The following is a 21,650-nucleotide window of genomic DNA, read 5'->3' as shown; positions in this document are numbered from 1 at the left end:
GGAATAAAATTAGCTCCAAATTTTGCAAGTTGCCTTTGTCAGTTGAGTAATATGTTGTGCTAAAAAGTCTCATTTATTGAATGAAATTGTTATTGAGTTACTGTGTATTCACGTGTTGATGAACTATGGAGTGTGGTTCCTAATATTAATTTTTACTGTAAGTCCATTGAATTTAACAAAGAAATGTTTTGATGATTTGTCGAGCACAACATCTGATACATTTATTCATTGTACTTTGTTGCAGCAATCCGCACCTGGTGGTGATGTTAACCGGCTAAAGATTGTGAATTTGGAACAGTCTGTATCAGGTGATGTTATAAGCAGACCTTCAGAGTCAGCTCCTGTTGCTGGAGGAGTGGTGACAAGCATTCAGTCTGAAATGTGTGCCCAGGAAGATGATGCTGGTACAAATCAAGCTCCACAGGTTTTATTTAGTCAAATGACTGAAAATGAGATAATTGATGCTGTACAGAATGCTTCATTTGAAATTGTAGAAAATCAAGAAACAGAAGCAGCTCAAGAGAGTGAAGTAGCTGACATTCCAGAAAAAGGTGCATTACCAGGAATTGCCCCTGTGCAATTACCAAAAGACTCATCTGCGCTGCAAGAAACAAATATAAAAGGAGAGGTTTCCGACAGTTCTCCTTGTAAGGAACAAGCTGTGGAGAATAATGATGACGATTATGATCATGATGATGGTGTGGATGAGGATGATGATGTTCAGGTACTTTATTATCAGCTTGCTACGAAGGGTAAACAATGTAGTCATGTGGCTTGCAAAGGTAGCTGTAAACTTAGAAAGTCACACCCAGGAAAAGAATCTCCAGTTAATAAGTTGAAGAACTCTGTGAATGAATTAATAAAAGAAACAGACAGCCAAAATTCATCTGATTCAGTAATCTTATTGACAAAGTCATGCCCAGAAGCTACAGCAAAAGAAAGTGAACTTGCACAGGAACACACAAACTGTGAATCATTTCTTGGGTCCACACCGAACAAATTTACTACTAAAATTTCCATTCAGAATGCAGAGAGTGGATCTAACATTGATTCTGAGTCTGAAACAAATTCTTGCGCAGAGTCTGTGAACACTACCTATGGTGCAGTTAAACCACAAACAATCCAGGCCTCTGAGGGATCTGCCATGACAGAGGACAGTGTAATACAAGGAGACCAGCGGAAGCAGTTTATGGCCTCGGGTCTTACAGGAGAGGACTTGTATTTGTGTGGCAATGCACGCTGTGAATACCGGGCAGCAACAGCATCTCAGTTACGGGAGCATTTGTGTGTGTGTGATTTGTCACGTGAAGGTGTTCTCAGGTGTCCCCATTGCTCTCGCCCTTTCAAAGCTTTCAACACATTGGTCGACCATCTAAGAATCCATGGTGTACCACGATACTCGTGTGCTCTGTGTACATACCGTGCTACGGCTCCAACAGCTGTTGCCAAGCACCTCAAACATCAACATAAAGTGTCCTGTACAGAAACAGTACCAGTTGACCGTTTTCTCAATAACCATGAGACGGATATGTTTGTAGTCTGTCCAAAGGTAATATTCAGTTCTTTTCGGAAAATAACTAATAGTTTTACTTTAATCTACTACCACGATACTTAGGAATGCCTTGTAAAGTTGAGTTTGTTGCTTAGTACTGTAAATAAATTATTTCCTTTGTTTTACTTTTAACAAAAAATTTTCAGGGCAATTACATCTTTCACCTGTGTGTTTGTCTGTAGTACTGAATGGCAGTCAGCTCATGGTGCTCTGGTGATGTTAGGTGGGTTTCAAAACAGTGGACTGGTCAACACATCATCTCTCTTATTACTGGATACGTCCCAGCAGGCAGTAGTGGTTAGTGCGACAGTGGAACGTTACCGTGGGGTTGGTGGCCAAATCACGTAGATTGTGAGAATGGTAGAAACCTTTAGAAAAAACTGTCACCTATAAATTTTCCTGCACACAAATGAAGCAAATGGCTGCTGAAATGGTACACAAAGTGGAAAAGCTCTGTGGCATGTCCTCCATCCAGTTGAATAAGGCTTTCTCAGAGTTTCTGATAACTGACTGACTTCAGTTTTTTGTAGCTTCAAGTGAGAGTTCCATTGATTCATCTTACTTTTAAAAACATCAACTTGGGGAACTAAGGTTAGGTGGAATGTGTCGTGCTAATCCCTAACCCATTCAATAATGTATTAGTTATTCTGGCAGCCACGTTATCTGGATTTGGACTTTCACTATGTATGTGAAGATAAAAATTTTAGAATAATACCAAGGAAGCTGTAGGCCATGTAGAAGCTGCCCACAACTGATAATCACTTTCAATTTGGTAATGGGTATGCTAAGAAAGAAGGGGGGGGGGGGGGGGGGGGAACAAGAAGTCATTACGATTGCAGACTTCGAGAAAGCTTGTAGTTGTGTACAGGTATCTTCAAAGATGAAGATATTAAGGAATTCAGGCTCCATTCCAAATTAATAAAAATGGTAAAATTAACACTTCACAAACACCAAATCTAAAGTAATGCTCAGAGGAGAAATATCTAATCTGTTTATGATTGAAACAGGGTAAGACATGGAGATTGTTTATTGCCATTACTTTTCAACTGTGGTGTGGAGTACATGATGAGGGAATGGTATGAGGAAAATCCTAAAAATGTAAGAATTGAAACCTAGGAAGATCAAATAAACTTAAATTGTTTGTAATTCACAGATGACTTAGCATTACTAGCGAAATAACATTCAAGAAGCTAGAAAACAGATAACAGACCTACAAAGTATAGCACAAAAAATAGGGCTCCAGATGATTATTCAAAAAGACTGAGATAACAGTAGCAGATCATCTAGTAATCAACCACATAGCAGTAAATAACAGGAAATTAAAAGCAGTGGAACAGTTTAAATACCTGGGAGAAATTATAACACACAATTTGGATGTGAAACCTGTATGGCAAGAAAGAACTAATAAAATTAATAAAGCTCAAAAATTAATATGGTCTACATACAATAAAAAAGTCTCTCAATCAAAACGAAATCAAAACAATGTAAGTTGATGGTTCAACGAGAGGTTACATACCAAAATGAAACTTTTCAAATTCACTTAGAGAAACATAGTGGACCAAATCCTAAAAGTAGAGAGAAGAATGACTAAAACAAACATAAATAAGAAACATCAAAGAAATGTACAGTGGTGGTTAGTGCCAAATGAAGTGGTACTTAGCAAACTGGAGCCCATTACAAGTACTATAGGGCATTCCCCCCACCTACATTATTGAGGACACCAGAAACCAGATTACCAAGAAAAATTATAGAGAAACTTTGGAACCTGATGCAACAGGTAAGATGCATATAGGAAATCAGGGAAGATATGGAAGAACTAGAATTAACCCTGAACAATTTGCAGAACAGAAAATTTAAAGACACTGAAAAACATAAAAATAATATGTCAACCAAAAAGAGAGACATGACCTACAATAAAAAGGGTATTTCTGTAGCAATAACAGAAAACCCCAGAACAGTGGATGAAAAAGTACTAGGTAATTCGAAAAGAATACTTACTGAAGATGACCAGAAAATGATTGACTGAAGTGCTCCAGTGAGGCTGTAAAATCAGCAGCAGCAGCAGAAGAAGAAGAAGCAGGTATTGTAAATAACAGAAAGAGGAGCAATAACATACCATGGCTGCGTACATTATCCATTCATTTTCAGTGACAGTTAAAAAACTTGAACAGAAGGTCAGTTCGCCCCCCCCCCCCCCCCCCCCCATGACATGGGAAGGTGACGGCAAGTATACTAGCAAAATTGTATTAGCTAGAAAACCACAAGTCTGCTTCAAAATTTCAACTTTGATCACTAGTAAAAGATACTACACAGGTTACATAATCATTCAGTAGACAGATAAAGAAATTAGACAAAGAATGTCATTTTATTGTGTTGCTTTGATGATAACAGATCAGTAACTATCCTCCTCAAATTCTTAAGGTGATTTGAGTAAAAGTACACTTAGAGGTGTGGTAGGAACTAGGCAGGAACATGAGAGCAACTTGTGACTTATCTTCAGTTTATAATCCATTTAGGTCCTTCAGTTTTTGTTTGGAGATTTCACTCTTTTACCTCACCCCATTTGAAGCATCTATACAACAGGCTTCCTATGTATACAGGATTGGGTAGGAATATTTTTTGTAATGAAAAACATAGGAATCTATCTCAAGGAACTTCAGTCCGAAACAGCTACACAAGGGATACCTTTGTGACCATTTTTTAATTTTTATGTTATTTTTCCTTTCTATGGTTATTTATTTTTGGCTGACATACCACTGATATCCTGCCAGGCTGAAAGTGTTGGCGTTAAAAAAGGTTTTTGCCTGGTGGGTTCCCATGATGTTGACAGTGGCTCACAAAGAAACAAGAAAAACGGTATGCAGCACACTTTTGAAACAGTACGCGAATGGTGGAGATGAATTTCTTGGAAAAATTGTGACAAGTGATGAAACATGGCTCTATCATTTTTCACCAGAGACGAAGAGGGAACCAGTGGAGTGGCATCATGCAAATTCATCCAAGGAAAAAAAAAAAAAAAAAAAAAAATAAAAACCCCACCTTCCGCTGGAAAAGTTATGGCTACGGTGTTTTTAGCTTCCGAAGGACTCTTGCTTGTGGGCATCATTCCAAGTGGAACCACCATACATTCTGATGCATATGTGATGACACTGAAGAAACTTCAAGCTCGACTGAGTCGTGTTCGACCACATTGGCAAAAGCAGATTGTTTTGCTGTTGCACGACAATGCACGGCCACATGTCAGTCAGAAAACCATGGATGCGATCACAAAACTAGGATGGACAACACTGAAACACCCGCCTTACGGTCCTGACCTGGCTTCATGTGACTATCATCTCTTTGGGAAACTGAAAGACTCTCTTTGTGGTACAAGGTTTGAAGATGATGACTCCCTTGGGCACCCTGCCAAACAGTGGCTCCAACAGGTTGGTCCAGAAGTTTACCGTGCGGCTATATAGGCGCTGGTTCCAAGATGGCGTAAGGCAGTTGAGAGGGATGGAAATTATGTGGAGAAATGAAAATATTGTTCCTAAAAGATGTATCTACACACTGTAAAACTTTCAAACATGTAGAATAAAAGATGTAATAGAATGGCTGTCACTCAAAAGCTCAGTTGTAAGTAACTGTCTTTGCTATTTCAGTCAGTAGCATACTCTCATGGTAAAGTGTTACAGATGACACTTTTTATTTGTGAATGATTTTGCAATCATTTGTTCGTCCTCCAACATCATTAAAACAATGAAAATGATTCGTCACTTACAGCTGGTCATGAGGTATAGAGTTGACAGCAACCACTGATTTTAGATTTATGACACACAGAAGACAGTTTGTCTTAATTTTGACACATGAGGCTTCTATTAAAGTGAACTTTATTTCCACACCTGAAAGATCTGAAGATTAGGGCACTCAAAGCTTTATACTTAAGTTGCCTTCATCACAGGCCCTGGGAAGCGTACAGTGAACATCTGCTGGAAGAACTGTATGTATCCTGCCATGACTAAAATGTATTGTATAAGGGTTTTATTATGTATAAAGATCTTGGAAATGCTCTTAAACATGAGGGGATTAAGCTGGAAACATGAGCTTTAAAGACCAATCCTCGATATTAAATATGGTGAGCCACTGCTCAACATACAATTGCTTGACAAAATCTCTGGCAATCCGTATTGAAGCTTGCCAATCAATAGAACAAAATTTTGTGAATTGTTTGTGTGCAGTGAGTCTATTTGGGAGTCAGTCATGGCAATACCCAGTGACAATGTGGGAGGTTCGAATTGGTTTTTACTGAGGGATAGAGTTTCCTTTCCACCCTGGATACCCCAGAGGGCCGGTACCATGATCTAGATACTACTCAATTCTATATTCTTTGTAACTGAACCAGATTAATATGATGACACACAAATTTCACCCTGTGTGGAATTAAAACTTAATTCTACCATGCTCAGTGTCTTTTGGTCTGTTGGGTAGTCTGTTGGCATTGTTTTACTGGCTGCTTTTCAATATGTCAAGTGCCTTTTTCCAATTCTATAACACAGATTTTCTGTTGTATCTTCAGTGTTTAAGCCATGTAAAAGTCAAGATGATCTAACAATTTTCTTCTCTGTGTAGAAGCACAGTAATGTGATACAAAAATAGTTACACAATAAATTATAAACAGAAAAAAAGCTTTCACTCAGTTACAGAAATACTGACATCTCCATGTCACTTGGTGCTTATGGCATTGTTAACAACACGATTTACTCAGCCGCTCTTCATATTAATCCCATTGTAGAGTGACCTACATTGTTAAGTACCAAAGCACATTCTCATATCAAACTGGAGAAAGAGTTGCATTATATTAGTTTATGTAAAGGGTAAAATTAACAAAGGTAGGCGTGTCTTAACAAAATACAGCATACAAAGGAAGTCCATAAGTTGAAACAAGTTCCAGCTTTATGTTGACACAAGAGAGTTGGGATTTGGGAGAAGTAGGCAAATATAAAAAGGTGGAGGGGGAGAGGGGTCATTTCACCTAAATACCCTCCCCACCCAACCTCTCCCTTTCCAGTCAGTCTTCTGAGTCATCCAATATTGCCTTTCATGATTTCCTCTCCTGTTTGTCTTCACATTTCATAGTAGCATGCACACCCAGTTTTATTCTCAGTTATTGGTTGTATATATTCCAGTCTGTCTACCCTGTAATTGTTGCTCTCTATTGCTCCCTCTAATACCATGGGAGTTACTGTCTGATATTTTTAACACATCCTGTCATCTTACTTATAATTATTATTTTTTTTTCTATTCTGTGGACAGAATATTTTTTTCCATGTATTCCTTTCTTTGCCTGTTCTATATAGAACCCTTTCACTTCTTGTCAATACATGTAATTTTCAGCATCCTCCTGTAACATCACATTTCAAATACTTCAATTCTCTTTCCCACAGCCTAAGATTCACTTCCATACACTTCTGTACTTCAGACATGCATTCTCAGAAATATATAATTTTGATTAACACCTACATTTGATGTTAAGCACACACATTTTTGCAAGGAATGCCCTCTTTGCATGTACCAGTCTGCTTCTTATATCTACCTTGCATTGTCTGTTGTGCATTATTTTTCCTCTAGGGTTGCAGATTTCCTTATTGATTTCTGATAATATGATTGCATCTTCAGACCATTGAGTGGCCCCTGTAGCAATCTGTGGAGACGGTGAGTGGAGTCAAACATATGCTAGAAGACATATTCATCGACCATTGAACAGTTGACGAATGTGCCTGCTGGCATATGTTTGGTTCTGCTTGTCATCTCCACAGATCACCAGAGGAGACACTTTGTGGGATTACTGTGAATAAATATTATGTGATCAAGACTGACTACTTTATTAGAATTTCTTCACTCTGTCTGCTGTACGATCCTTAATTTTGATGTTAATTTTTTTTGCCAATCTCATTTCTGCTGCTGCTCAATATTTTAGTCTTTGTTTAATTTACTATCAATCCATATTCTGTGCTTAGTAGATTGTCCATTCCAGTCAACGGACTGTAAATCTTCCTCACTTTTACAGAGGATAGGTGTGCCATCAGCCGATTTTATTGTTGTGTTCCTTTCTCCCTGAACTTAAATCTTGCTGATTCTTAGGAATACAGATTGAATCCGAACACTTTGTTCTTTTTCTTCCATTCTTGTAGCTGTCTCATGGTTCTTGTACATTTGTATTCGATGGTAGGCAATGAAAACCTTGTAACTCCATCTGTCTATGAAACCCCATAATTCCAGGAACTGGTAACTGCATTATCAAAGAGAGAATTGAAAGTTCATGGATTTCTCTAATCTGTCAATACCTAAACGTTCCACAGGTTGCAGCTGTATGTGTATTACTTTATATTATTTTTTAAGCAAGTGTTTTTGCTTCTCCGGAAAAATGTAATAAAATAGAATTAAGAGACTTTCATTGCCTACCAGCGATACTACTTGTCTTTCTCGATAGCTGGTATCCTCTTCTTCTTCTTTCTTTCTAAGGAACTCTTACATCTTGAACAATTTTGTGTTGTTTAATGTTTTTTATTGGTTGACAAATTCCATGAAAGTGTTGTGAAATTTCTTAAATCTTGCCTCCAGTATCAAGTGCAACAGGACTGCCTCATCTTTTCTAAAACCCAGGCTGTTTGTCATCCGACAGGTCTTCATTTCCTACCACTCCAATTCTTCTTGTACATGTTATTCTGAATAACATCTCAGATGCATGAACTGTAAAGCTGATTGTGTGAGAGTTATCACATTTATCTGCCGTTGTTATCTTTTGGAAGGTGTTCATATTATTCCAAACTTCTGATTGTATGTGTCCATTCTCACAGATCCACACATTAACTTGTATAATTTCTTGATTGCCATTTTCTCCATTAATTTTATAAATTCTGAAGGAATGTTACATCTCACTTTTTGCCTTGTTTGATCACAGGTCTTCTAAAGGCATTGATTAGCTTTCATTGTGATGAAAATGATCAAAAGACTGAATTGTTTGTATTAATTCATTCTTCCCCTACTTTCGTATTCATAAGGAATCCTACACCCCCCCCCCCTCCCCCCCGCCCCCTGAAACCACTTTCTTATGCTGTTGATATTACTCTGTATTCCTCTGGCAAGACATGTTTTATGCTCTTTCCACATCCGTAATGTGGCTGATTTTATCCTATGCAATTTTTTAAGGATTGTCCGGGTTCCTTACTTCACTCAGACTCCTTATATTCCATGCTCCGACTTGTATAATGTTATGTGTTTGTTCACTTTTCAATAATTTTTCTTGTGTTCACCTTTCCACGTGGTAGTCACCTCTCAAAGATCGAATTAGGAGACCAAAATAGAATATTTTACCACTGGAAAAATCGTCATCAAACTTTTTTAGTTAGAGGCTACATTTCCTTTGTGTAAAGTAATGGTTTCAATTGCCTGCTGCATCCTCAAACTGTTAGTTGTTACTGTTTCTTCAGCCTAGGAGAGCTTTGCCACCCAAAGGGCAAGATAATAACCGACCCTGTACTCTATCCTCAACCCCGTTTTTGACAAAGCCATTAGCAGGAGGAGGGGGGACTTCTTGTACTAGATAGATTCGGCTGCTGTAGCTGATTATTTTTATTAAGAATATTTGCATGGCAAAGATCAAAATGGGAACCCAGGGAATGTGGATTAATAGTAAAACATGCAGTATCCAAACCGAGGGTACTCAGAATGTAACATTCCTGTATTTGATTTTCCTTTATTTGTAAAATTTGCTTTTGTCTTCAATTGTGTGTTCCTCTAAGAGTTGATGTTGTTGTTTCTCACAATTTTAAGAAATATGTAGTAGTTTTCTCTGATATCTAGGTATGCTTACATAACAGTTACTAAACATGTCATACATTTTCCAGACAAATAGTTCGAAAGGACTTCTGGCAAATACTTTAGACTAAAATGCAAAATAAATAGTGAAGTCTTGCTTTTCAGGGAAAAGGGAGACCAAAACGTAACCCAACTGGCCGTGTGGTCAAAACCATTTACCGACCGGAGGAGATACATCTACTGCCAATGAGTGCAATTCTGAAAGATCCTATAGAGTGTTCAGTTTGCTCTTTCAAAACGAAAGTGCGTAGCAACATGAAGCGACATTTAGGCCTGCATTTGGATCCAGATGTTGACCCTGCAGACATTCCCACAGTGGAGGTTGTAAATCCTGTTCCATGCCTTGAACGGAATGAAAAAATGTTTGACAAAATGACTAATCTGGCTGCCAGTTCTAATATTGGTGTTCCAAAGCCAACCACCTCAGGGACCAGTAGCGGTTCTGGGACTGCAGTGACTGCTGGTAGGTTTTATTTTCTTCACTTCAGCCATTGTCATTACAATATGGATAATTGTCTGAAGAGCAGTGTGAATATAAAATCTTATTGGTGATACGTTCCTTACTAAAATTTTTTACAAGATACTAGTTATTTAAGATCTGGGTTTGGGTTAAACAATTCTGATAAGAGTTGTGAAACTGTCTTGGAAAGAAGGAAAATAATTATTCTTTGGTTTTCAATAAATATCTATAGTATTCATTGGCTGTGGAGAAATGTATATTGAATCTATGAAGCACATTTAAACAATTTGCGAGGACTAAGGGACAACTAGGAAATATTTGGAATAAGTTTTACAATCTCCTTGTATCAGTAGAGGTGCAAGATAAACAATAACAATATAATTTAGTTGAACTGCCAGCAGTGTGTGTTGTAATGGATTGACTTGTTTCTAGGTGCAGCTAATGAAGAGGGACAGTTGCAACAGCAACAATATGTTGTACCACAATATGTGGAAGAGCACAGAAGATATGTTTGTAGTGCAGCAGGTTGCAGCTATCTTACCTGTAGCGAGGCAATGTTGAGGCATCACCTCCGTGCATTACACCTGGATGAAGTAGTCTATCGTTGTCCTCATTGTCCGCCTTCTGCGCCTGAAGTTCCTCTTGAAAGGCTGGGTGCTCATTTACGTATGCATGGCGACCGCCTTTATGGTTGTGCTCACTGTCCATACTTTCACTTCCAGCGACATATAGTAGAGAGACACCTTGTTGACCGGCACCCAGAAAAGAGAGCTTTTGTTGTTGTGATAAGAGAGAGTGAGGCCGCCCAAGCCCAGACCTCAACAGAATCAACAACTACGGGTGAGTATTACTTGTTATCCAGTCACTTGTTTCCATGCTTGAAGTTATTTGAAAAATTGCTTTTTCATTTACTTGGGATGGCATAAAACTACAACCAAATAAAAAGACAAAAAATGTAAACCTACCAGAAGAGGGAGGTAGGGGCGGCCTTGGTATGTTGCTAGACACATGCATAAGGTATAAGATTTGGTAGCCTTTGATATATACCATGTGATCCAGTTCGCCAGATTACTAGGATTAGCTTTTTGTCATTCTCTACAAGGGATATTTTGTAAATGAACCCACACATTTGCAACAGAGAGCATGGATGGCACAACAATAGTGAAAATTAACTATGGGGCAGTTGAAGGCTGGAGGAAGAAGCAGTGGTTCCTTTTCATGTGTAGTGTCCTCTGTTTGTAAGTAATGTGAGCTTATAGTGGAACTTGTACACTTTGCATACGCTAAAGAATTGTTAAGGATTGAAAGTTGTGCATTAAAATTGAAATTTTGTAGTAAAAATCTGGCAGGCACTCACAATGCTTTTAAATTATGTTATCAGTGGAGTAAACCATGCACTGTATCTGTTTCTTCTTATTATTTGCACGGTGGTTGTACAGTTACGACGAGGAAGGCTGAAAATGTCAATGTATTACTAGAGTTTAAAACTTTATGACAGACAACCTTGAAGAAGATTGTAGTGTGGAAACCGATGAAATTTGAAAAATCACAGGGATACCACCAATCCAGTATCCAAAATTCTGAAAAATTGTTTAAACTAAGGGAAAAGTTTGTACAGAATGGAAGCTCTCATTTTTGGACTGCTGAAGAGAAACAGAAATATCTGGACTTGCGCAGCCTTACAGAACTTGTAATTTGAAGCATTCTTACATCATATTCTTTCAGTTGTTGAATTGTATACTAGACTTTAAGCCAGAGTTAAAACCACAGTCCGACTACTTAGAGGCACACTTTCCCTGTGACAAAAATGGGCAAAGATCAAACAAGTGATCATCTTCACTAACGATCACGGATTGATTGTCATGACAGATAGGAGTTCCATAAGGAACATGTGTCACACAAGTTTATTATTGTGAATTCATGCAGTTACTCTGTAGAAAAATGCACAGTTGCTAACCAGTACACTGCAGATTTGAAAATTTTGTAACGAATAAGCTGTGCAAAAGCTATTGGGAAATGTTTTGTGGTCCTCATGATATGGACAAAGGTCCACCAAAATTTCAATTTATCCTCAGATTTGAAACAACTAAAACTTTGAAAAAAATTCTTTTTATGGTAGGACTTTCTGCTGATCTTACCCTCCATTCCATAGATGAAGAATCATGGTTTCTTGAATGGAATCTTAAAACTTCACAGGTGTTTTAACTCTGTTGTTGATAAACAAAATGATAGTTCAAGGATTGAAAAATAATTAAAGGTGATTGCTAACAAAGTATCAAGAAAAGAATAGGAAAATCTTCCTTACCAGCAGCCTATTGAATACTTCTAAAAAATTCTGCTGAATACATCTGAAAAAACTCAGTGAACATCCAATTAAATGAATATCAAAATGTTTGCAAGAAAGACAGATCCTGCATAGGATAAATATTAAAATTGAAGTCTAAAATTCACTGCAGTTTACTGAATTAAAAATATGTGTTGGTTTCAAAGAGCTAATTGACTCTTTTGATGAGAAGCCATAAATAAAGAAACTCAAGAATTTAGTCATCTAAACTGGTAGAACTAATCTGTGAAATACTTAGACAATTTTTGACAAACAAACCCATCACCTGGGGTTCTGGGTGACTTTTCCGAACTTAATCCCTTTTGCTAAACCTCACCAGTCTTCTCCTTCACTCCTCTTCGTTTCCCTTCAACTCTTCTGCCAGAAGAAGGAGCCACTGGCTCAGAAAATTTACATACGTAATTCCTTTTATATGTGTGTTCTCCTGCTGCCACTTGGTGAGTGGATTTTGTATCGTTCCAATTGCATTATGTTTTCAAAAATTGATTCTTTTGGAAAATAAATAGACTTCGTCATGGAAAGTTACAAGAATATCACTAATGAGACTAAAGCTGGGTAGAAGAAATTAATGTATCAAAGTAAAATGTGTATCAAAAGGAAAAGACAGATTGCGGCTTACGGTACAGAAGACAAGTCGAGCTGCAAACAGGCCCAATTAAGATGCTCACATACAGCCTTCGTCAGTAAAACGCGCACGCACACACACACACACACACACACACACACACACAAAAAGCAAGCATATGTCAAGTGCACACGACTGCAACTCCAGCATCTCATCCGCAATGCAATCATGAGGGATGCAAGCAGCAATCTGGAGGGGGTAGGGAAGGAGAAGATGAAGGGGAATGGGAATGGGAAGGGATAGTAGTGTATGGGTGGGGGAGAGACGAACGCTGTCTGATGGAGTGTGCAGTGACTAGACTGCCAACAGGTGTAGTGTCAGTGGATCTGTTCGCAAAAGGCTGCAAATAAACAGGGTGGTAGATGAAGATAGGGAGGAGATGATAGCACAGACGGGGTGGAAACTATTGGGTGGAGGATGTGAAGGCTGTACATTACTATAGGTTCAGGCTGGCATAACTATGGGAGCAGAGAATGTATTGTAAGGATAATGCCCATCTCACAGTTAAGAAAAGCTGGTGGTTGAGGGAAGGATCCAGATGGCTCAGATAGTGAAGCAGCCATTGAAATCAAGTATGTTATGTTCAGCTGCATGTTGTATACAGGGTGGTCTACTTTGCTCTTGACCACAGTTTGGCGGTGGCCAATCATTCTGGTGGACAGTTGGTTGGTAGTCATACAAGTGTAAAAAGCTGTGCAATGATTGCAGCAGAGCTGGTAAATGACATGGCTGCTTTCACACTGGCACCTGGGAAGGTAGGGTAAACCTGTGACAGGACTGGAATAGGAACTGCTGGGTGGGTGGATTGGTCAGGTTTTGCACCTGGGTCTTCCACAAAGATCATTGTAGCAAGGGGTTGGGATTGGGAGTGGCATAGGAATGGACTAAGATGTTGTGGAGGATGGGTAGGTGACAGAACACCACTTTAGGAGGGGTGGGAGTGTCTCGGATTGGATGCCCCACATTTCAGGACCCCTGGCGAAGGATAGGGTTCAGTTGTAACAGTCTGGGGTGGTACTGGGTGGCAAAGGGGACACTCCTTTGTGGCTAGTCTTTGGGGGTGGTGGGTGGATTGGGGTGTGATGGGAAATGGCATGGGAGGTATGTTTGCAGACTAGGTTTGGGGGTAGTGCCTGCCTGTGAAGGCCTTTGGAAGACCATCAGCATACTGAGCAAAGGAGTTTTTGTCACTGCAGCACCTGGAGGGGCATTCCAGACACCACCTCTGTGGATGATTTCCCACTGCCACCTCAGGGCACCGCTATCTAACCCCTATCGTACCCACAGTCATCCTTCTTGTCCACCCCTCATAGCAGGTAATCCCTGCCTAACTGATCTTTTCAGCTTGCTGCATCCGCCAAAACTCCCTACCAACCCTCCATGAAATCCAGAACTAAAACATTCCCCTGACATTGTTGTGAACCTTTCCACCAAAACCCTCAGCTCCACAGAAGTTTCAGTCCTATCCAAAGGGCTCACCTTTAGCCCTACATCCAAATTTAACCATGCTGGATTTGTCAAAGACCTATTTCCTCCTCCCAATCGCTGCCATGTGAGCACTTCTTCGCCACCAATCCCTCCCACCAAAATCACCCTACTTCCAACATTGAACCATGCCTCTTACAGTTCATATCACGATCCAACCACAATCCCCCCCCTCCCCCCTATGTAACCACCTGCTGGTCACCTTCCAGGGATTCTTTACCTCCAACTTAGCCTCGCCATCACTCCCCAGGCCCCTTCCTCAGAACACCAACGTTTCAGTAGAAGAAGGAACAGCCACACTCAACCTCTGAACATATCCTGACCTAATTGTCCTACCTTCAGACAAAGGTTTCACCACTGTTACAAATTACTGTGACTCTCTGGCAGAAGGTCTCTGCCAATTATCGCACTCCTCCACCTATAAACTCTGCCATAGTGATCCCATCCCAGAAGTCATACACAAACTCCAATCCCTGCTTAAAACCTTAGGCCCTTCCCGGAACATCTCCACTGAATCTGTTCCTCTTGTCCCCCCTGTGACACCCAGCACCCCACCTTCTACATGCTCCCAAAAATCCACAAACCCAGCAATCCTGGATGTCCCATTGTGGCTGGTTATTGTGTCCCCACTGAAAGAATTTCGGCACTGAGTGACCAATGCCTCTAATTAATTGCCTGTAATCTAGCCTCCCATATCAAACACATCAACCACTTCCTTCACCGACCCTCCACCATCCCCACCCCTGTACCTCCTGAATCCCTACTTATCATATTGATGCCACCCCTCTTTACACCAACATCCCTCATGCCCATGATCTTACTGCTCTTGAACACTACCTTTCCTAGTGTGCTGCAGAGTCCAGACACACTACTTCAATCCTCATACACTTTACTAACCTTATCCTAACCCACAAGTACTTCTCATTTGAAGGGAAGGTATATAAACAAATCTGTGGCACAGCCATGGACACCTGTATGGCACCCTCCTATGCCAATCTTTTTATGGCTATCTACAGGAGACCTTCCTAGCCTCTGAAAACACCAAATACCTAGTCTGCTTCAGGTTCATTGATGATATTTTCATGATCTGGTCCCAGGGCCAAGACACCCTATCTTCATTCCATGACAAGTTCAACACCCTCTCTCCAATCTGTTTCACATGGTTCTCCTCATGCCATCTTCTTAGATGCTGACCTCCTCCTCTCGGATGGTTCCATCTGCACTATGTCCACATTAAACCCAACAACCACCAACAGTACCTGAATTTAGACAGCTGTCATCCCTTTCACGCCAAAATATCAGTCCCATGTACCCTGGATACCCGGGGCAGCATATCTGCAGTGACAAAAACTCCACTGTTCAGTACGCTGAGGGTCTCACCAAGGCCTTCACAGACCGGCACTATCCTCCAAACCTAGTCCGCAAACAGATCTCCCGTGCCAGTTCCCCTCCCACCATCTTCAAAAATCAGTCACAAAGAAGTGTCCCCTTCGTCACCCAGTACCACCCTGGACTGGAACAGCTGAACCACATCTTTTGCCAGTGCGTTGATTACCTACAATCTTGCCCTGAAATGAGACATCCTACCTGAGATACTCCCCACCCTTCCTCAAGTGGTGTTCGGTCGCCCACCCAACCTCCACAACATCCTAGGTGCAAAACCTGCCCAGTCCACCCACCCAGCACTTCTTATTCCAGTCATGCCACAGGTTTGTCCTACCCCATCATGGGACAGGACACCTGTGAAAGCAGCCACGTCATTTACCAGCTCTGTTGTAATCATTGCCTGGTTTTATTTATTGGTATAACTACCAACCAACTGTCCACCAGAATGAATGGCCAAAGCCAAACTGTGGTCAAGGGCAAAGTAGGCCACTCTGTGGCAAAACATGCAGCGGAACATAACACATTTAGTTTCGATAGCTACTTCACTACCCTAGCCATCTGGATCCTTTGCTCAACCACCAGCTTTTCTGAACTGTGAGATGGGAGTTAACCTTTACAACACATTCTCTGCTCCCATAGTTATCCCACCCTGAACCTACAGTAATGTACGCCCCTCACATCCTCCACCCAACAGTTTCCACCTCGACTGTCCTATCATCTCCTCCCTATTCCCATCATTCACCCTGATTATTTGCAGCCAGTCTTTCCCTGCATATCCGTCAGTCTTTCCCTGCTCTTCTCCTTTCTCGTTTCTTTTTGCCCACCTTCCTGCTCCACAATCTCCTGATGCTGTGCCTGCTGGCAGTCGAGTCACTGCACACTCCACCAGACAGCGTCTGTCTCTCTCCCCACCCATACACTACTACAGTAATGTACGCCCCTCACATCCTCCACCCAACAGTTTCCACCTCGACTGTCCTATCATCTCCTCCCTATTCCCATCATTCACCCTGATTATTTGCAGCCAGTCTTTCCCTGCATATCCGTCAGTCTTTCCCTGCTCTTCTCCTTTCTCGTTTCTTTTTGCCCACCTTCCTGCTCCACAATCTCCTGATGCTGTGCCTGCTGGCAGTCGAGTCACTGCACACTCCACCAGACAGCGTCTGTCTCTCTCCCCACCCATACACTACTATCCTTTCCCCTTCCCCACATCCTCCAGATTGTTACTTGCATCCCACGTGATGTTGCATTCCAGCCCGAGATGCTGGACTGATGACGGTTGTGGCCGAAAGCTATATGTGAGTGTCTTTTAATTGTGCCTGGCTGCAACTTGACGTGTCTATGGAAAGTAAAATGTCTGGTATTTTCTGTTGATACTGTTCTGTATGAAAATGTAACAGACATAGAAATGAAATCTTCTTGGAGCAGGTAGCCAATAGAAATCCCTAAGTCCCCACAAATAAACATAAAATTTTTACTAATTATAAAAAAGAACCTAAATTTTAATAATAGGATAAATTGGTTGGTTGGTTTCATGGAGCACTTGCATGATAAATCTTAACAATGTGGAGTGAGTCATGTTACAGTCAAATAACATTCATTTGTAAATATGGCTGGATGCTCACTTTTTTATTTATTTATTTTTAAGTATACAGATGAGAGTTTTTAATTCCTCACCACCATCTTACAAATTACAATAAATAAAATTCTTCTGTGAAATATAGGGGTTGTCAAGGAGAAACTTTATCCATTTGTTTTTAGAGATCATACCTTGCTGTCTGATGGACATTTTATATTATAGAGTAAGTAATCATACTTTGGTTGCAGCATTGTGCATTCCTTTTTATGCTAAAGACAACAGTAATGTGGAGTGCTATCATTTTTTGCTTTGCTGTTGTAATTATGTATGTCATTTCCCTTCAAACTGCAGAGGATTATTTACAACAGATGTCATGAGGGAATAAATATGTTGTGAAGCAGTAGTCAAAAAACCTAACTACTTCAGCACTGTGAGGAAAAAATAGATTCCTGCTTACTGTAAACATGACATGCTAATTTGCAGACAGGTACAATTAAAAGACACATTATTTTTAGTATTTTATCCCTCCTCAGCAACCCTAGTTGTACATATGTCGAAAAAATCAGCAATCAGTTGCATAAAAGAAATTTAATTTCATAACCAGTTTTGGGCACTTAGTGCCCTTCTTCAGAAGGGTTATACCTATTGCATTATTTGTGTCAATACTAAGATGCATACAGCAAAATGGAGTTCATAGTGCCTAGAACCACGGGATTGCGGCTGTGGTTCTAGGCACTATGAAACACAGGACCACGGCATTTTGCTGTATGCATCCTATTGTTTACACTCACAGATAATACAGCAGCTATAACCATCTAAAGAAGGGTGCTAAGTACCCTCCAAAAAATTTCTTTCATGCAATTGGTTGCTGATTACTTTGATACATGCTTACACATTAGCTTTTAGCCACAGCCTTCATCACAGAAACACACACACACACACACACACACACACACACACACCAGAATGACATTCTGGTCCGAGCTATCCGAGCTGCCCCAGTGGTGGTCGTGTGCGCTTGAGATGGGCTTGCTTGGGTGAATGAATTACTTTATTTCTCTTCTTAAACAGATGTCTACAAGATGATTTTGGGTAAGTGCAACATATTATTCTTACAGCTCATTTTTGAGCAATGAAGACTGTCGTAAAGATATGTTACCCCAAAATTCTGTACGACATTATTGAATGGAAATATACAAAATACGTCAACTTAACTGATCTGTCTCTCCCATAGATTTGCAGTGATTCTAAGTGTAAATGAGGCTGAAACAAGTTGCTTTAGGAGTTCCAAAACATGTTTTTTCCAGTTTAAATTTCATCAATATGGAAACGTAAAAATTTTGACGTTTCCACCATATTTATTATTTCCTCACCAAGTGTTACATTTATCATTGCTGCAGAACCCCTAAATGGGACTTGCTCTCTCTCTTTTCTAAATTGAATGTGAGACCATTCGCAGAGAACCAGTCAGTGATACTTCCAACAAGATTGTTTACCACTTCCGTAATGTAGTTGTATGTATGCTTGGACTGATGGCAATACTAATGTCATCTGTGAAAAGAACTAACCTCTTCTTGTTTTGTATTAGACAGAAGATAGTTTACGTATGTGGGGAACAATAGCAGACATAAGATAGAGTCTTGGGGAATCTCGTGGGATTTTGCCGCAACCAGAAGAATCTCCCTTGATTGTGTTGATTGCACAACTAAGTACAACTTTTTGCATTCTTTGAGGTAGGTATGATATAATTCATTGATTGGCAATACCGTCAGTTGCAGAAAATCTCAATTTATCTAGGAGAATAATTATAGTTCTCACAGTCAAATACCGTAGATCACAGAAGATACCAGCCTGTGCTATTTTGTTATTTAATGCTTGTAAAATTTCGTGAGTGAAAGTGTAAATGGTATTTTCAATTGGGCAACTCCTCTGAAATTCAAACTGTGACTTGCTAAAGTTGTTATTGTTCCTCAAATAGAATACTATTCTGAAACACACCACTTTCTCAAAAATTTTGGAAAATGTTGCAAGTGAAACAGGCCGGTAGTTACTGGCATTTCTCATACCACCTTTCTTACAGAGGGGTTTAACAATGGCATATTTCAGTCCCTCCGGGAAAATGCCTATAGTTAAACGCGTTACATGTTTCAGGTAATACAGGGCTTATTATGAGGGCATGCTGAAAAATAATGCCTCTAAATTTTTTGTGCAAAAATTCTTAAAGCTTTTTAAATAGAACGAACTTCATCAAGTTTCTAGATCTTTGTTCTTTGTGCCAACGTATTTATTTCTCAACATAGCCTCTCAGGTGATGAACACATTTCTCCTAGTGAGAGACCATTTTGTTGATACCAGTACTTTAGAATGTTTGACTGTGTTGACACAGCCACAGCCACAACCTCACCACTGGTTGCAGCACTTTTATCACTATAAAAGTGTATCCTCACAGGTGTTCTTCAAGCTTTGGAAACAGTTGGAAATTGGATGGGGCCAAGTAAGGACTGTATGTCAGATGATCAATGTTGGTGAAGCCAACATATCTGATTGTTGCATATGTCACAGTGGTTGTGTGTGGTCTGTCAATGTTACGCTGAAGGTGAGGGTGTTCTATGTATGGACAAACTTTGTGGCAGTTAGAAATTCAAGTACAGCCTGCCTTTTCTCATGCACCAATATAGTTATGTTAAACTCTGTCAGGTTACATGCTATAGTTCGGAATCCTCTAGTGGCAGAGGGATGCAACTTTCGTCAGTGAAGCGGGAAACTTGACAGAGTAATATGCCTGACATGTAGTACCTCGGGAAATATTGAGAACAGAATAAAAAATTTGCAGGCATTACCTTTCAGCATACCCTCAATTATGGGAACAAATTTCAAGTACCCTGTTGGAAACAACATAAGATGCAGATGAAATTTTATTTTTGTGAGATGACATACTGCAGTTCTCTTAATTTCACAAGGAGAAGTTGGTGATACATTCATATGATTGAATTTTATGAGAACTGCGTTTTCATTGTACTGCTGTGATTTTTCTCGTGAAATTTTTGTACCTATATTTTCTACTACATGTACGAATTGATTATTAAACATATCTGCTACCGGCGACCTTTCATTTTCAGCCCTTCCATTTAATTAATAGTGATGTTATCTTGTTCTGTTATCTGATGTCCTGTTTTTTTGTTTCACTCCATTCCATATAGCCGTAAGTCTGTTGCCAGAGTTCCTGATTTCTGTTTAATGTTTCTTGATTTTTTTTTTTAATAACTTCGTAACTTAAAGTAGTTCCTGTAATGTGCAACAGCTGTAGGATCTTTACTTGTTCTTGTAAACTGATGCATCTCTAGTGGTCCACGGTATTTCACAATGTTGTTTAATGTCCTTTCTATTTTCAAAAAAATTTAATGTCAGTGTTTAGTTTTCTACAAATTTCATGCCAGGTCATCTCTTGTAAACTACCCTTCAAACCATTTGTCCTGGAGTCATTAATTACTATTCCTGATTTCCACTGAGTAGTATTTACTCTGTATGGCAGTACCTTATTTATCCTAACTGTGCATCATGATCAGAGAAAGCATTTGGTACTGGATGCAGAGTTATTTTCTTGCTTTGAGCTTCATCAAAGAAAACCTTATCTGTTGGGGTCCTACTGTCTTTATCCAACCATGTTGGAAAGTTAATTACTGAGATCAAATTGTAGGATCCAAATAAGGTTTCAGGATTATTTATCCTATCAGAATCATATAGAAATACTACATGGAAATCACCATAGACTATTAACTAGTTGCTGCTGCCTGACAAATAGCATAGTTAGAACGCCATATTCCTCATAAACCATTCAAAATTTCCCAGTGGGAATCTATGTACAGTTACAATTAAAAATGATGTATTTTTCAATATTAATTCAGAAACACACACTTGAATGTGCTGGTCACTAAAAAATTACTTGTCTCATTGTTTTCGAACTTGCGTTCTGACTGAATGTAGGCGACATCTCATCCTTTTTCCATATTAGTTCTGCATGAATAAGATGCTAGAATTTAATCTGTTGTATCTTAACTTTTCTAACTTTGTGGTTATGTGATGCTCCGACAGACCCAAGTTTATCAGTCTTTTCAGAGCTCTCTAAATTTTCCAAACAGACAAGAAGCTCTTCTGCATTATTACTCAACTCTCTTGATATTTTGACGGAAAAAAACATAATCTTACCTTTCTGTGTGTTCTTAACCATTTTGTGGGGTTCTTCTGTTATTTTCTTTCTTAGCTGGGTACCTGAATCCTCATTGTAACCTGAAAAGGTACACCTCTGATGACTTCAGGTCATTTTTCTTTCTTTTTTTTTTTCTTTTTTTTCTCAACAAGCTC

The 21,650-nt window shown here is 39.6% G+C and overlaps 1 protein-coding gene across 1 annotated transcript in view; it reads left to right on the top strand.

Moving 5' to 3' along the window:
- The window catches only part of LOC124545909, a 137,344-nt gene that overhangs the window by 80,256 nt on the left and 35,438 nt on the right, over positions 1 to 21,650 (top strand). The window contains exons 13-15 of the mRNA XM_047124870.1: positions 245 to 1,549; positions 9,515 to 9,872; positions 10,302 to 10,709. Of these exons, the coding sequence (XP_046980826.1) occupies positions 245 to 1,549; positions 9,515 to 9,872; positions 10,302 to 10,709 (2,071 nt within the window). The remainder of the gene's footprint in view (positions 1 to 244; positions 1,550 to 9,514; positions 9,873 to 10,301; positions 10,710 to 21,650) is intronic.

Source organism: Schistocerca americana, chromosome 8 (genome assembly GCF_021461395.2).
Source record: "Schistocerca americana isolate TAMUIC-IGC-003095 chromosome 8, iqSchAmer2.1, whole genome shotgun sequence".
In the NCBI taxonomy this organism is placed as follows: Eukaryota; Metazoa; Arthropoda; class Insecta; order Orthoptera; family Acrididae; genus Schistocerca; species Schistocerca americana.
This window is presented reverse-complemented; position numbering and strand designations above follow the sequence as displayed.